At 41.3% G+C, this 15,109-nt stretch overlaps 1 protein-coding gene across 1 annotated transcript in view; it reads right to left on the reverse strand.

Annotated features, from left to right (window-relative positions):
* stoml2 (stomatin (EPB72)-like 2) overlaps window positions 1–15,109 on the reverse strand; it is a 53,501-nt gene that overhangs the window by 11,574 nt on the left and 26,818 nt on the right. Inside the window, exons 2-5 of the mRNA XM_080184738.1 lie at window positions 14,445–14,597; window positions 9,426–9,525; window positions 4,194–4,252; window positions 1,465–1,566 (exon numbers count right to left, since the gene is read on the reverse strand). Of these exons, the coding sequence (XP_080040864.1) occupies window positions 1,465–1,566; window positions 4,194–4,252; window positions 9,426–9,525; window positions 14,445–14,597 (414 nt within the window). The remainder of the gene's footprint in view (window positions 1–1,464; window positions 1,567–4,193; window positions 4,253–9,425; window positions 9,526–14,444; window positions 14,598–15,109) is intronic.

Consider the following 15,109-nt stretch of genomic DNA (forward strand, 5'->3'; position numbering starts at 1 on the left):
ACGGGCAGAGAATTCCAGAGATTCACCACCCTTTGAGTGAAGAAGTTCCTCCTCAACTCCGTTCTAAACCACCCCCCCCCCGCTTTATCTTGAGGCTGTGCCCCCTAGTCCTACTGTCTTTTCTGAGCGGGAAGAGCCTCTCCACCTCTACCCTATCCATCCCATTCATCATCTTATACGTCTCAATGAGATCTCCCCTCATTCTTCTAAACTCTAACGAGTACAAGCCTAGTTTCTTCAGCCTCTCCTCATAGTTCAACCCCCTCAACACTGGTATCAGTTTAGTAAACCTCCTCTGCACTCCCTCCAAGGCCAAAATATCCTTGCGCAAGTGCAGCGACCAAAACTGCAGACAGTACTCCAGCTGCAGCCTCACCAGTGCCCTGTACAGTTGCAGCAAAACCTCCCTACTTTTATATTCAATCCCCCTTGCTATGAAGGCCAGCATCCCATTCGCCTTCTTGACCACCTGCTGCACCTGCAGGCTGGGTTTTTGCGACTCATGCACGAGGATCCCGAGGTCCCTCTGCACCATCGCATGCTGCAGCTTTTCGCCATGTAAGTAATAGTCCTTCCTACCAAAGTGGACAACTTCACACTTGCCAACATTAAATTCCATTTGCCAGTTCCTGGCCCATTCGCCCAGCCTATCTAGATCCTTCTGCAGACTCTCCACACCCTCCGCACAATTTGCCGTTCCACCAATCTTGGTGTCATCAGCAAATTTCGACACCATACACTCGGTTCCCTCCTCCAGATCATTTATCTAAATGCTAACTAGCTGAGGCCCCAGCACCGATCCCTGGGGCACTCCACTAGTCACCAACCGCCAATCCGAATAACACCCATTGACCCTCACTCTCTGCCTCCTATTTGACAGCCAATCCTCTATCCACGCTAACACCCTACCCCCAACTCCATGCCCCCTGACCTTCTGTAATAACCTCTTGTGCGGCACCTTATCAAACGCCTTCTGAAAATCAAGAAACATCTTCCCTGCTAACTTTTCCTCCTTCATCATCCTCTATGCAACTTGCGTTGCTAACACCTAATCTCAAGCATAGGCTGGCATTTACAAACATTCCCCAAAGAGGACAATACAGTGGTAACTCAATGTTAATCATGGAAGAAGTTGCCCTTATCAGGTGCAAGCCACTCATACACAGTTATAAAAATGAACATTCCAATTTCTCGACAGTGGGGAACTTAATTTGGAGGCAGAGCTTAATTCTGTTGAGGTGGCATATTAATGAGTACGCATGATTTGTTGACGCATGCAGAAGGGCTTCCTGACATTGTTGCTGAGATGCTTGACCCATCTTTGGAAGTCGCAAGAATATAATTCTTAAAATTCATCCCACTGTTAGGAAACTGATATTTTTGGCCTCATGCCAAATTAAACTCCCCTGCTTAACAAGCTTCCTGCTGCAGGAAGATTCCACCCTGAATCAGAAATTACTTTACCCTAAAAACACTGTCCAATGTGAGCTTCCCAAGTTCAGATCTCATGGTTGTTTGAGCCAGCTGAGTAACTGCATATTCAGGATCTTCAACTCCATAGCTTGCCTGAAAGAACAAAAGAAAAATCAAACATTCTTTTAGCTTTATCAAGCCATTATTATCTAACTATTTAAAAAGCATCATGGTCAATATTATCCTCCTCATTTCCAAACCCCCCATTTCACCATCACAATGGATGGGAGGGGGTTAAAAATAGAAAATCAAGAAACATGATACCAACGTGCTGCTTATATGCCATCCCTTTTACCTCCTTCCTTATATATAGTACAATATTTAAATATTTAAAAATTATAATATTTGCAACAAGAAGCCTGAGCAAATCTGCAATCAAGGGAAGATTTTCCACCGCTGGAGTCATGCCTGACACAAAGGAAGATGGTTGTGGCTACTGGAAGCCAAACATCTCAGGCCCAGAACATCACTGCATCCTCAGGCTCAAACAACTTCAACTACTTTATCAAGAAGTGGGGATATTCACTGATAATTCTACAATGATCAACACCATCAGATACTGAAACAGTCTGTGTCCACATGCAGCAAAACTAGACAATATTTAGGAAGCCCTCCCCCGCTCCGCCCCACCCCCAATCAACATCCCTGGGCTTGCAATGAAGCAGACTTTGAACTGGACTGAAGCTACAACAGCACGTCAGAGGCTGGCAATGCTGCAGAGAGTAAATCATGTCTCCATGACCTGTCCACTACCTACAAGGCACAAGTGCTGTGTAGTGAAATAATCTTCGCTTGCCTGAATGAGTGCAGCTCCAAAAACACTCTTAAGCTTGACACCATCCAGGACATAAGAACATAAGAAATAGGAGCAGGAGTAGGCCATCTAGCCCTTCGAGCCTGCCCCGCCATTCAATAAGATCATGGCTGATCTGAAGTGGATCAGTTCCACTTTCCTGCTTTCTCCCCATAACCCTTAATTCCCCTGTCTATCTGAAACCTATCTACCCGTGACTTAAATATATTTAGCGAGGTAGCCTCCACCACTTCAACGGGCAGAGAATTTCAGAGATTCACAACCCTCTGAGTGAAGAAGTTCCTCCTCAACTCAGATCTAAACTGCCGCCCCGCACCCCCCCCCCATTTTGAGGCTGTGCCCTCTAGTCCCGCTATCCTTTCTAAGCGGGAAGAATCTCTCTACCTCTACCCTATCCATCCCCTTCATTATCTTATACGTCTCTATAAGATCCCCCCTCATCCTTCTAAACTCCAACGAGTACAGACCCAGTCTATTTAGTCTCTCTTCATAGGCCAACCCCCTCATCTCTGGTATCAGCTTAGTGAACTTCCTCTACACTCCCTCCAAGACCAATATATCCTTCCGCAAGTGCGGCCACCAAAACTGCACACAGTACTCCAGCTGTGGCCTCACCAGTACCCTGTACAGTTGCAGCAAGACTTCCCTACTTTCATATTCTAGCCCCCTTGCTATAAAGGCCAACATTCCATTTGCCTTCTTGATCACCTGCTGCAGCTGCAGACTGGGTTTTTGCGACTCGTGCAGAAGGACCCCCAGGTCCCTCTGCACCGTAACATGCTGCAGCTTTTCGCCTTTTAAATAATAATCCCTCCTACTATTATTTCTGCCAAAGTGGATAACCTCACACTTGCTAACATTATACTCCATCTGCCAGGTCGTCGCCCACTCGCTCAGCCTATCCAGATCTCTCTGCAGACTTTCCACACCTTCCACGCAATTTGCTTTTCCACTCATCTTTGTGTCATCAGCAAATTTTGTCACCCTACACTCAGCCCCCTCCTCCAGATCATCTATATATATGGTAAATAGTTGAGGCCCCAGCACTGATCCCTACGGCACTCCACTAGTCACCAACCACCAACCAGAATAGCACCCATTGATACCAACTCTCTGCTTCCTATTAGACAGCCAATCCTCTATCCACGCTAAACACCTTACCCCCAACACCATGCACCCTAACCTTCTGTAGCAACCTTTTGTGGGCATCTTATCAAACGCCTTTTGGAAATCTAAAAACACCACATCCACCGGTTCCCCTCTGTCTACCGCACTAGTCACATCCTCATAGAAATCCAATAAGTTTGTCAAACATGACTTCCCCTTAACGAATCCGTGCTGCGTCTGCTCAATCAAACCATTCTTTTCTAGGTGCCTCGCTATTTCTTCTTTGATGACGGATTCTAGCATTTTTCCAACTACAAACGTTAAACTAACCGGCCTATAATTCCCTGCCTTTTGTCTGCTACCTTTTTTAAACAGCGGTGTAACATTAGCCGTTTTCCAATCTTCTGGCACTTCCCCAGAGTCCAGCGAATTTTGATAAATAATTACTAAGGCATCTACTATCACCTCTGCCATTTCTTTCAGGACAAAGCAGCTCTTAAGCTGCCAAGGATTTAAGCTCTGAAATTACCCCCAAGCTTCTCTCATTGTCCTTTAAATCACTTATGTGGGGCCATGTGGCCCGTCCCTTGTTCTCATCTTTTTAATTTATTTTATATTTGAATGTAATAAAAACTAACTAAGCTTCTTTCATGACAAAAATTTGCAGGAATGCCAACATTTATAAAACAGCTCAATTTATCCCAAAACTATTAGTTTCATTGGGCTACATAAGCTCAATTAGGTTGTATTTCATTTCAAGCAGGCAATGGCAAAAAATTACAAACATCACTTGTATTACCTTGTATGCGTCCATTATTCGTAAATAAAGTACACCATCAATTTGTAAAGTCACATTATCTGCAACAATGATGGAAAAATTGTGAATTTTATACATATTGATCAATGTTTGATTGAATTTCATTCAATACACGGTAATTGAAACTAATAGTATTAAACAATAGTTCATGTATCACCCAACACCAATCAGGCATTTCACAACTATTAAACTTTGAATACAGACACAATTAAAGGATTGAGTTAATTTATAAAACAAAGCAAAATCTTGAAAAATTAAAGTATTATTTTAAAAGTTATTCTATTTCTTCATTTTTATTCTTATAAAAGTACTAACAAATACTCTCTGGCTAAAGTTATATTACTTCAAACTCTGAAATGCAAAATAGTGATCATGTTACCCCACAGCAATGTCACACCTGTTTGAAAAATGGAGAAGAGGGATAAACCTGGTAACTATAGGCCAGTCTGTTAGTGATGGGAAAGCTATGAGAGACCACTGTCAAGGACAAAATCAATTCTCCCTATGAGCAGCATGGCTTAATAAACAGCCAGTTTATTATGTTATATACATCATATCTGATTGACCTGCTTGAGTTCTTTGATGAAGTAACAGAAGTACTTGACAAAGTTAGTGTAGTAGATGTTGCATATATGCACATTCAAAAGGCATTTGACAAAGTTACATCATTGACTGATTCAGAAAAAGTATGTGATATCAAAGAGATGGTGGTAACTTGGTATGTAGTTGGCTACGGAACAGTTGTTGGGACATGGGAGCAGGAATAGGCTATCCGGCCACCAGATTTGCTCCATCATCCAATATGATCTTGGCTGACCATCCACTTCAGTGCTTTTTTTCAACACTACCCCTATCTCTTCATGTCATTGATATTTAGCAATTTGTGAATCTCTGCGTTGAACACACTCAAAGAGCCCCTTGGAGTAGAGAATTTCAACAATTCACAATCCCTTCCATAAAAAGATTTCATAGAATCAAAGAAAAACTATAGCACAAACAGGCCCTTCGGTCCACAAGTTGCGCCGATCTTATCTCGACCTACTTGGCTTACCTATAACCCTCAATCCTATTAAGTCCCATGTACACATCCAGAAGTCTCTTAAAAGACCCTATCGAAATTTCCTCCACCACCACCGACAGCAGCCGATTCTACTCACCCACCACGCTCTGACTGAAAAACTTATCCCTGACATCTCCTCTGTACCTACTCCCCAGCACTTTAACCTGTGTCCTCTTGTGGCAGCCATTTCAACCCTGGGGAAAAGCCTCTCAGAGTCCACCTGATCAATACCTCTCATCATCTTATACACCTCTATCAGGTCCCCTCTCATCCTTTGTCTCTCCAGGGAGAAAAGATCGAGCTCTCTCAACCTATCCTCATAAGGCATGCCACCCAATCCAGGTAACATCCTTGTAAATCTCCTCTGCACCCTTTCAATGGCTTCCACATCCTTCCTGTAATGAGGTGACCAGAACTGAGCACAGAACTCCAAGTGGGGTCTGACCAGGGTCTTATACAGCTTATCCTTATCTCTTTCCCAAGTAGCTTCCTCACTTGGTTCTGGACTACCCAATGAAGGAAAACATCATGAATGCATCTACCTTGTCCATCCCTTTAAATATTTTGGAGGTTTCAATGAGATCACTTCTCATTCTTCGAAAATCCAAGATAATACATTTCCAGTTTCCCTAATGTCTCCTCATAGGACAATCCTGCCATCCCAAAACAAGTCTGGTGAACCTAGTGGTGCATAGAGACTTATGTGTCTGGAATGGTCTGGTCCCCAGAGGGTCTCTATTAAGTCTATTGCTTTTTTTCATATACATGTCCTGGACATGGATATAAAGAACACAATTTTGAAGTTTGTGGCTAATGCAAAACTTGGCAATGCAGTAAATAGTAGCAGAGTTCAGAAGCACACAGACAGACCAATGAAATGAGCGGGCACATGGGAGATGCAATTTCATGCAGATAAGTATAAGTGATGCACTTTGGGAGGAACAATATGGAGAAGCAGTACAATCCAACTGAAAATATTTAGAATTGAAAGCTAGAGCAGCGGGACTAGGGTGCATATTCATAAATCTTTGAAGTTGGCAGAGCACACTGAAAGGGCAGGTAAGAAATTTATAGGATATTTTGCTTTCTAAATAGGGCGTTAAATCAAAAACAAGCAAGTCATACTCTGGTTAGGGCTCAGCTGGAACATCGTGTATAATTCTGGGTATCACATTTGTGCCTTGTGGAGGGTACAAAGGAAGCTTAGCTCAAAAAAGCAGGAATGGGGGATATCAGTTTAATGGAGAATCTCCAGAGAGCAGGTAAAGTAAAAAGAAAAACTAATAAGTGTCGTCAAAATGAAATTTTGATGGATGAAGCTGATAAACTGTTGCTTCTGGTAAGTGGGTCAAGAACCAGAGGGTATAGATTAAAAATAATTAAGTACTCAATTTGGCAAACAGCCTGATGGGAAATCAGAAGAATTTTTTTCATGCAACTGGTTGCTAAGATCTGGGGAGAGCCGGGTTGTGGAAACTGGATAACTTTTTCAAAGAAACATGAGGGCTGAATAGCCTCCTGCTAGGCTGAAGGTTTCTATGATTCCATGTTGACTGGCTTCCTGTGGCTTGCCAATGCTATTCTGTGGTCCACAGGATTTTGTCAAAGCGTGATCAAGTCTTTGCCAATTTTCCATTCAATTCCACCCCTGCCACAGTTCCAAAATAGCTATCATCAAGGTCATTATTGACTTCCTACATGACTGTGCCAAAAGTAAACTACCCTTTTTCATCCTCTTGACCTGTCTGTAGCATTTGACACGGTTGGCCATTTTGTCCTCTTTCAAGAGCTTTCCATTGTCAACCAGTTGGATAAGAATTTACTCACCTTGTAGCCAGTGTATCATCTGCAATGAATTATCTTCCTGCTCACACAGCATCTATCCTTGGCCCCTTTTATTACTCATCAACCTGCTACCCCTTGGCGACAACATCCGAGAAGACAGCATCAGATTTTCACAGGTACATTGACAACAACACACTGTAACTCACCACCAGTCCAGCTGCTGCCGAAAATCTCATCCATACCTTTGTTATCTCTGGATTGGTCTCTCACATTATACCCTCTGTAAACTTGAGGTCATTCAAGACTCTGCTGCCCATATTTGTTAATCTCAACAAGTTCTATTCACCCATCATCCGCGCACTTACTGACCTACATTGGCTCTTATCTAAGCCACACGTTGATTTTAAAATTCGCATCCTTGTTTTCAAGTCCCTCCATAACTGTACCCTTCCCTGGCTCTGGAACCTCCTCAAACACAGAACCCTCCAAGCTATCTGCACTGTTATAATCCTGGTCTCTTGAATAACTCTGATGTTAATTGCTCCAACCTTCATGACCATGCCTTTAGCTGCTTAGGCCTTTGGAATTTCTGTCTATATCTCTCCACCTCAGCTTCTTCCTTCAAAATGTTGCTTAAAACCTATCTCTTTAACCAAGCTTTCAGCCATCTTCCTTAATGTCACCTTATGTGGCTTATATAGTCAAATTTTGCTTCTCAATGGACATGTGATGTGCCTGAGAATCTTTTATGTTAACATGCTATACATAAATCATGTTACTGCATTTGTTGTTGTCCCTGGTTAAAGGTTGGCAACAATATAAGGACATAAGAACATAAGGAATAGGAGGAGTAGGCCATCCAGCCCTTCGAGCCTGCCCCGCCATTCAATAAGATCATGGCTGATCTGTCGTGGCTCAGTTCCACATTCCCGCCCTCTCCCCATAACCCTTAATCCCCTCGTTTATCAAAAACCCATCAACCCGCGCCTTAAAAATATTTAGCGAGGCAGCCTCCACCACCTCAACGGGCAGAGAATTCCAGAGACCCTTTGAGTGAAGAAGTTCCTCCTCAACTCTGTTCTAAACCACCCCCCCTTTATCTTGAGGCTGTGCCCCCTAGTCCTACTGTCCTTTCTGAGCGGGAAGAGCCTCTCCACCTCTATCCTATCCATCCCATTCATCATCTTATATGTCTCAATGAGATCTCCCCATATTCTTCTAAACGCTAACGAGTACAAGCCTAGTTTATTCAGCCTCTCCTCATAGCTCAACCCCCTCAACTCCGGTATCAGCCTAGTAAACCTCCTCTGCACTCCCTCCAAGGCCAAAATATCCTTGCATAAGTGCGGCGACCAAAACTGCACACAGTACTCCAGCTGCGGCCTCACCAATGCCCTATACAGCTGCAGCAAGACCTCCCTACTTTTATATTCAATCCCCCTCGCTATGAAGGCCAGCATCCCATTCGCCTTCTTGACCACCTGCTGCACCTGCAGGCTGGGTTCTTGCGACTCATGCACAAGGACCCCGAGGTCCCTCTGCACCGTCGCCTGCTGCAGTTTTTCGCCCCGTAAGTAATAGTCCTTCCTACCATTATTCCTACCAAAGTGGACCACCTCGCAGTTGCCAACATTAAATTCCATTTGCCATTTCCTGGCCCATTCACCCAGCCTATCTAGATCCTTCTGCAGACTCTCCACACCCTCCGCGCAATTTGCCGTTCCACCAATCTTGGTGTCATCAGCAAATTTCGACACCATACACTCGGTTCCCTCCTCCAGATCATCTACATAAATGGTAAATAGCTGAGGCCCCAGCACCGACCCCTGGGGTACTCCACTAGTCACCAACCGCCAATCCAAATAGCACCCATTAACTCCCACTCTCTGTCTCCTATTTGACAACCAATCCTCTATCCACGCTAACACCTAATATTAACACCATGCTAATATCCAAAGAAGCAAGTCCATGCCTCTCAATACACACACACAATCTAAAAGTTCTCCTGTCATCATTGATGTGGAATCTTTTTAAAGAAGTGGTCTAGATGTACAGCTGTTATGACATAACCCTTGATGTGCAGACTTCAGTGTTTCTCTGTAAATGAGCATTGAAGGAAGCAAAGCATTCAGACAGACAATCAGTTGCCACAACAACCTCACCCAACAGGATTAACCTATTTGATGAACAAGCAAATTGACAGGCAATGACTTACACAGAAAACATGCTACAGATCTAATTACTTCACGCTATATGAATACTGCATGGTCCATATATTGCAAAAAGTTTATAACAAGCAATGGCTACTTTGTGAAGAAAATTCAAAATTAATCAATTAATTTATCACTTTAACACTTTACTGTACTTACCTAATGAAACAGCAGACTGCTCCGGAATATCAATAACAATCTCCTTTAAACTCTGTACATATCTTATCCGATCTACAATTGGAATCAAGAAATTCAGGCCCTGTGTGAAGGCAACAATAATTAATTTGGGTCAAATATATATTTGTCAATCATGTCAGAAAAGCCCCAAGGAAGATAGAAAAATCTTAATCTCATTGCACAGTAATAGACAATAAAACAAATTTGAAGATTAAATCAGAAATTGTATTAGACAGAAGTAATGACACCATCAGTGCCGGTGATGTTTGACTTCTCTTTATCATCTCAAAAACTCCATTTGACAATTCCATTGTCCTTTGCTGGATGTCGTCTGCTGTTTAGCTTGACAGGATTGTCCTGTTTGGATAAACCTAACATAACTTGAACAACAGTCCTTATCTTTTGTTTTTATTCTCTCTCTACTCAGTCGTCTTCAATGAAGAGCCCTCAAGGTTGAACCCAAAGCCTCCTTATTTCCATACTGCTTCTTGTTGATATCACTGCAGACAAGGATTACTTTTGTTGATGGCACATAGATCCATCTTTCCAGCACAGTTGTGCTGTCAAACTATCTACCTGAGTGAAAGGGAGACTGAGTATATTGGGGAAATTGATTCAAAATGGGAATTTGGTGCATGGGGAAGAGGTACTTTGGGTAAGGTTTACTGCAAGAAGTCTGACTTAGAATAGAGTGGTGTGAGCTGGGTATTTAAGCGAATAGGGGAAGGGAAAGAAGTGTTCTTTTGCTTTTTGTTTTCTAACTGCCTTCAGGAAGTGGTCTTACTCTGTTTTAGGAGAAGGAGCCAGGCGTTTGATGAGTGTCTGGTAGGTGACTCTGATTTAGCCTATCCCTAAAGTTCAAAATACTCTAGCAACTGGTGGTAAGGTTAATAAAATAATGAAAGCAAAAGTAAAATATATAATTGAATAAAATAATTAAATAGTCAATGAGAACATGTTCAGGATGGCAGAGCAGATAATTTGTCACAGTTACAGTATGTAGAAGCTCCTTTACGCCAGATCAATCCAGGGCAAACATGTCTGGAGGAAGAATTTGAAACTTGGACAGTTTCAGCTCAGAATTTATGAGCTGGAGGCTGAACTACAGACACTGCAACACATCAGGGAGGGGGAAAGTTACCTGCATTCTTTGTACTAGGCAACAGTCACACCGCTTAGGATTGAGTCTTTTGATTTGATCAGTGGTCAGGGACAAGTGACATAAGTGATACAAGAGGGCCAAAAGAGCCACTATAATTGTCCAACAGATTGTTCAGTTTGTTGGGATCAAAGTGGAGGCTGCAGGATGGATGAGCTAACTGACCATGACAAAGTAACATAGGAAATGGAAGAGGAATAGGCTATTCAGCTCCTTGAGCCTGCTCTGCCATTCAACTAGATCAGGGCAGATCGTCTAACACAATGCCTTTGCCCACACCATGTCTAGAAATCTATCAATCTCTGTCTTGAACATACTCAATGACTGAGTCTTCACAGCCCTCTGGAGTAGTGAATTCCAAAGATCTACTGCCCTCCAGTGAAAAAATTCCTCCTTATCTGTCCTAAATGGCCTACCCCTTACACTGAGACTGCATCCCTTAACCACTGCATCACCATCATAGAGGTTTTTCTTTGCCTCATGTCTGAGCTTGTAGATTAATTAGTAGAGCTGGGATGCCATGATTAATTAATAACTTCATTATTATATCATGCACTTAACAGGATGGTCAAGGGCAAACTAAATGGAGTTTGCTCTTTTTTAATAAAGCAATTTTTTTTATGTTCAAATATCATTTTGCTTTCACCTTCGTATAAGTGCCCATCTCCAACATATTCAATTACTCCATTATCCCACTTGCTATGTTTTCCTGCTTGTTCTCCTTAAAATCCAACTTGTCTAAAACACATCTGCCTGTATTTTCTCCTACACTCTCATCACCCGTCCTCTCTGACCTACTGTAGTCCCAACAACTCCTAATTAACATTCTTATCTTCACATTTCTCATGATCTCACGTACCTCTACCTCTGCAAAGTCCTCCAACCATTCTTATCTGCCTGCACCTTTTGGTCCTTCAAGTCTGAGTTCCTCTGCCTCCTCCCTTTGTTCTACAGCTGGTAGTAGTTGCTGGAAGCCCTTTCTGAAATCTCTCCACATTGCTTTAAAAATCTTATCAAAACTCATCTTTGTGACTTGGCTTTCCTTCATCTTTCCCAAACTTTCCACCATGGCTCAGCATCCATTCATCTGTAAAATGTCTTAGGACATGTGGTATGTTAAAGGTGTTTATATAACTGCAACTGTTATACATTACTCATTCTCATTCATTCCTTATAATCTGATTACTTATTTCCTTATCATCTGTTAATTTTAAGTTTGCTATTATATCACCTATTGATTTGCCCTTATATTGGAATAATTTAACTAGTACTTGTCAAATAGAGAAATATCATTCTTAAATTGGCATATTTTAAAGTAGCTACAAATGTTAGGGAATTTTAAGCTATTGAACATTTGAACTAAGAATAAACCCTTCACAGAACCAGCAGCTTATGAAGCAATTGCTTGCTAATGAGAAACAAGACAGGCAGAGCTATTTCTTCTATGAGTAAGGAGAGAAAAGAGAAAGCTAGGGAAATGGTCCATTCATTACAAGATTGCTCTTAGAGTTTATTTAACTAAGTACTGGCATCTTAATGATGGTATGAACCCTGACAAAGACCGCACCCTGGCACTGCAAAGATAGTGAGTGCCCCTCCTGTTGTCAAGTTAAAGGAGTTTTTTTTCACCCATATGTATCATCACATAATCTACAATAAACAGGACTTACGAGAGATGAGCTCAATGGTGTTACAAAAGGCTGCAATTAGCAGCCAGTCCGCATTTAAAGCATTCATTTTAACATAATTCTTACAATACTACTTTCCTGACTTCAGCCACAATCAGAACACATGGTAGAATCACAGGATATGACTCATATTCCAAATACTAAAATAACCATAACTCATTAGTGAGTTCAATGCACGTCACCGAAATTACAGAATATGTTTTTTAATTATTCTGTTTCATGAATCTATGAAATACCCAGAAAATGCTTTAAACCTGCCATTTCATTGTTATTAAGGAAGAGCTAAAAGAGAAAATAAATACTCAAAAGCTTGGGAGTGAAGAAAGGTCCAGGTAATGAATTTCACAACCAGCATTTTCAGGATCAGACAAGGATCCTGATTCTGTGAAGCTAAACTAACTCATAGAGGCGTTGTCAACAAGCAGCTGCTCTTGATGACAGCAATAGCTGCGGAGCTATATTTTGATCTTGGTGCATCTGGATGGGGGTTCACAAACGTTTGCTGATCAACATCCAGTGTTGTTGTCATGCTAGAAAAGGATTGAGCACAGGACCTCAATTGACAACACTTGGGAAACCAAGGAGCATGAGGGCACATCCACTGAAGCTTGGTTAATATTTGAAAAAAAGGTCCACGTCAGTGTTAGGGGGAATTCTTTTCAAAGGAAGAAGAATGGTCAAGGATATGACCTTCACATGTTTGCTGCACATTAAGGAAGGACTGATGACCCTTCCGGCCAGTCAGAAACTAGGATGGTCAGCAACTTGTCCTCAACTGGAGCCCTAACGGGGCTAATTGGCTAGCTATCACCTCTGCCTGGAGTTCACATATGGAAAGATGACTTGGAGGCATGAACAGGTCAGGGAAGCTATGGGATATGCAAATTTCAAATTTTGCTCTATGTCCCAATGCCAAATCTGCTTTCATAGGGTTGTGAAGATTCTACCCAATGCATCAATCTAGCTATAATTTTAAATTCTGTAAATACCAGCAGACCAGTTCTGTAGTTCTCCCTTTAGAAGTTTCATACAAATATTGCATAATATTAGAGATAATAGCATTTTTCAAAAAGTAAATGAACTATAGCATGCAATTTAAAGTACAACTTTTATTTGTAGAATGCTTATCATTTAATTGATTTATGGCAATTTCAGGAAGGGTTTCATAAAGTGCTGCAAAATTGTGTGAGACAACACGGATATTTCTCCTGAAACCACAGCTACTTTTTAACAGAACCTATTGATATTCCCAAGAATTTAATTTTAATTCATATATTTTATTGATTAGAAAAGTATTTTTAAAAATGATTTCATGCTTTACTTTCAGCAAATTGATAAGCACTGTTAAAAAATGTTTTGGAACTTAAAAATATTTAGCAAGCATGACTAATTCCGAAAGCTAGACATCTGCTGGAGCTCCAGAATTTAATCAGACTACAGAGATGTCTCCAGATAGATAATAAATAAAACAAATAGCAATCATATTCTTCCAGAGTAGTCTACAGATCACTATATTTTTTAAAACATATGCACTTGCAGAGTACAACAAATTAATCATCAACTGCAAATCTCCAAAAAAAGGAAACAATTATAAAGAGCTTGTTATGTTTTAGGAAGTCTTGGGGGGAGTATTTTCTGTTCAAAGTATTTCCCAACTCTATCCGAAAAAAGATAGTAAATAGTTAACAGGGTTAATACATAATGTTTTTGCCTCACACTATTTAAGGTCTTTGCCTCTTCCAGGCTTTCTGAATTGTGAAGAAGAAGGTGGGCATCTTTTGACATTAACATTGTGTAGAATGGCCAGTATGGTGAGAAAACTTAAGAACCTGGGGCTATGCAAACTTGGAAAGCTGCTTTGCGGCTCAATGTGATACTGTACTTTCCAGAGTCAGGCAGCTCCCAAGTATCATACCTTTTACAAACCACTGAATGAGTGCTTTGCAACAATTGCCATGATCAAAGGCACATCATTAGCAGATATATTGCACTGAAATACTTTCAATTAATACACATTTCCAAAAGCAAATCAGAAACAAACAATATTATTATCAACACGAAAAGTCAGGAATCAATACTATTTGTAAGGCTCCTGATTGCAATGCAACTCCTTCTTTACAGCATCTGCTTCAATCAACATGTGGTACCACTTACTGGATCTAGTATTCTGTGAAAACGGCCCATTCTTTCTACCACCCATGCCTCCTGCTGTGGAACAAACAGCACAACTGTGTTCATGGGTAGGCTCGATGCCCATCGGTGCTGTGTTGTTACTAACCATGCCCGTGGTATTCCTCTTCTCGAATGCTGAAGTAAAAATTAAAATAGAAAATGAGCAACTCCCTCCTAAAAATAGGTTTCTTCTTAATTTTGTCATAAATATATGCACTTCAGCCGCGACAGACTATAGGCTAGATTTTACATTTACCAATCAGGCACACTGCCCCACCTGCTAACAAAAGTTTCGGAGTAATGATATTGGGTCAGCAATACTATGTCACCACGTCAGGTTACAGTCAGCTAGTGGGCATGGAAATTGGCAGTTCACACGCCATTTTGCAGCAACAAATTGACATTAAGCTTGTTAACAACCCAATTTTCCATCGATTCCTGAAAAATGCAGTGGGCAGAGATAAAAATGAGGTTTGGGAATGTTTTACAATAGCTATGTCGTGGTGACGCAAGAACAGAAGAAAAGATCTGCCACAGGTACCATGGTTGAATATACCAGCAGAATCAGCTGGGAAAAATAACATGTCTGTATGTTTTTAAAAATATTTTTTAAGCCTTCAGTACAAAATATTTACTAACTCTGAGGG

Source organism: Carcharhinus amblyrhynchos, chromosome 1 (assembly GCF_965287045.1).
Source record: "Carcharhinus amblyrhynchos chromosome 1, sCarAmb.v2.hapA, whole genome shotgun sequence".
Taxonomy (NCBI): Eukaryota; Metazoa; Chordata; class Chondrichthyes; order Carcharhiniformes; family Carcharhinidae; genus Carcharhinus; species Carcharhinus amblyrhynchos.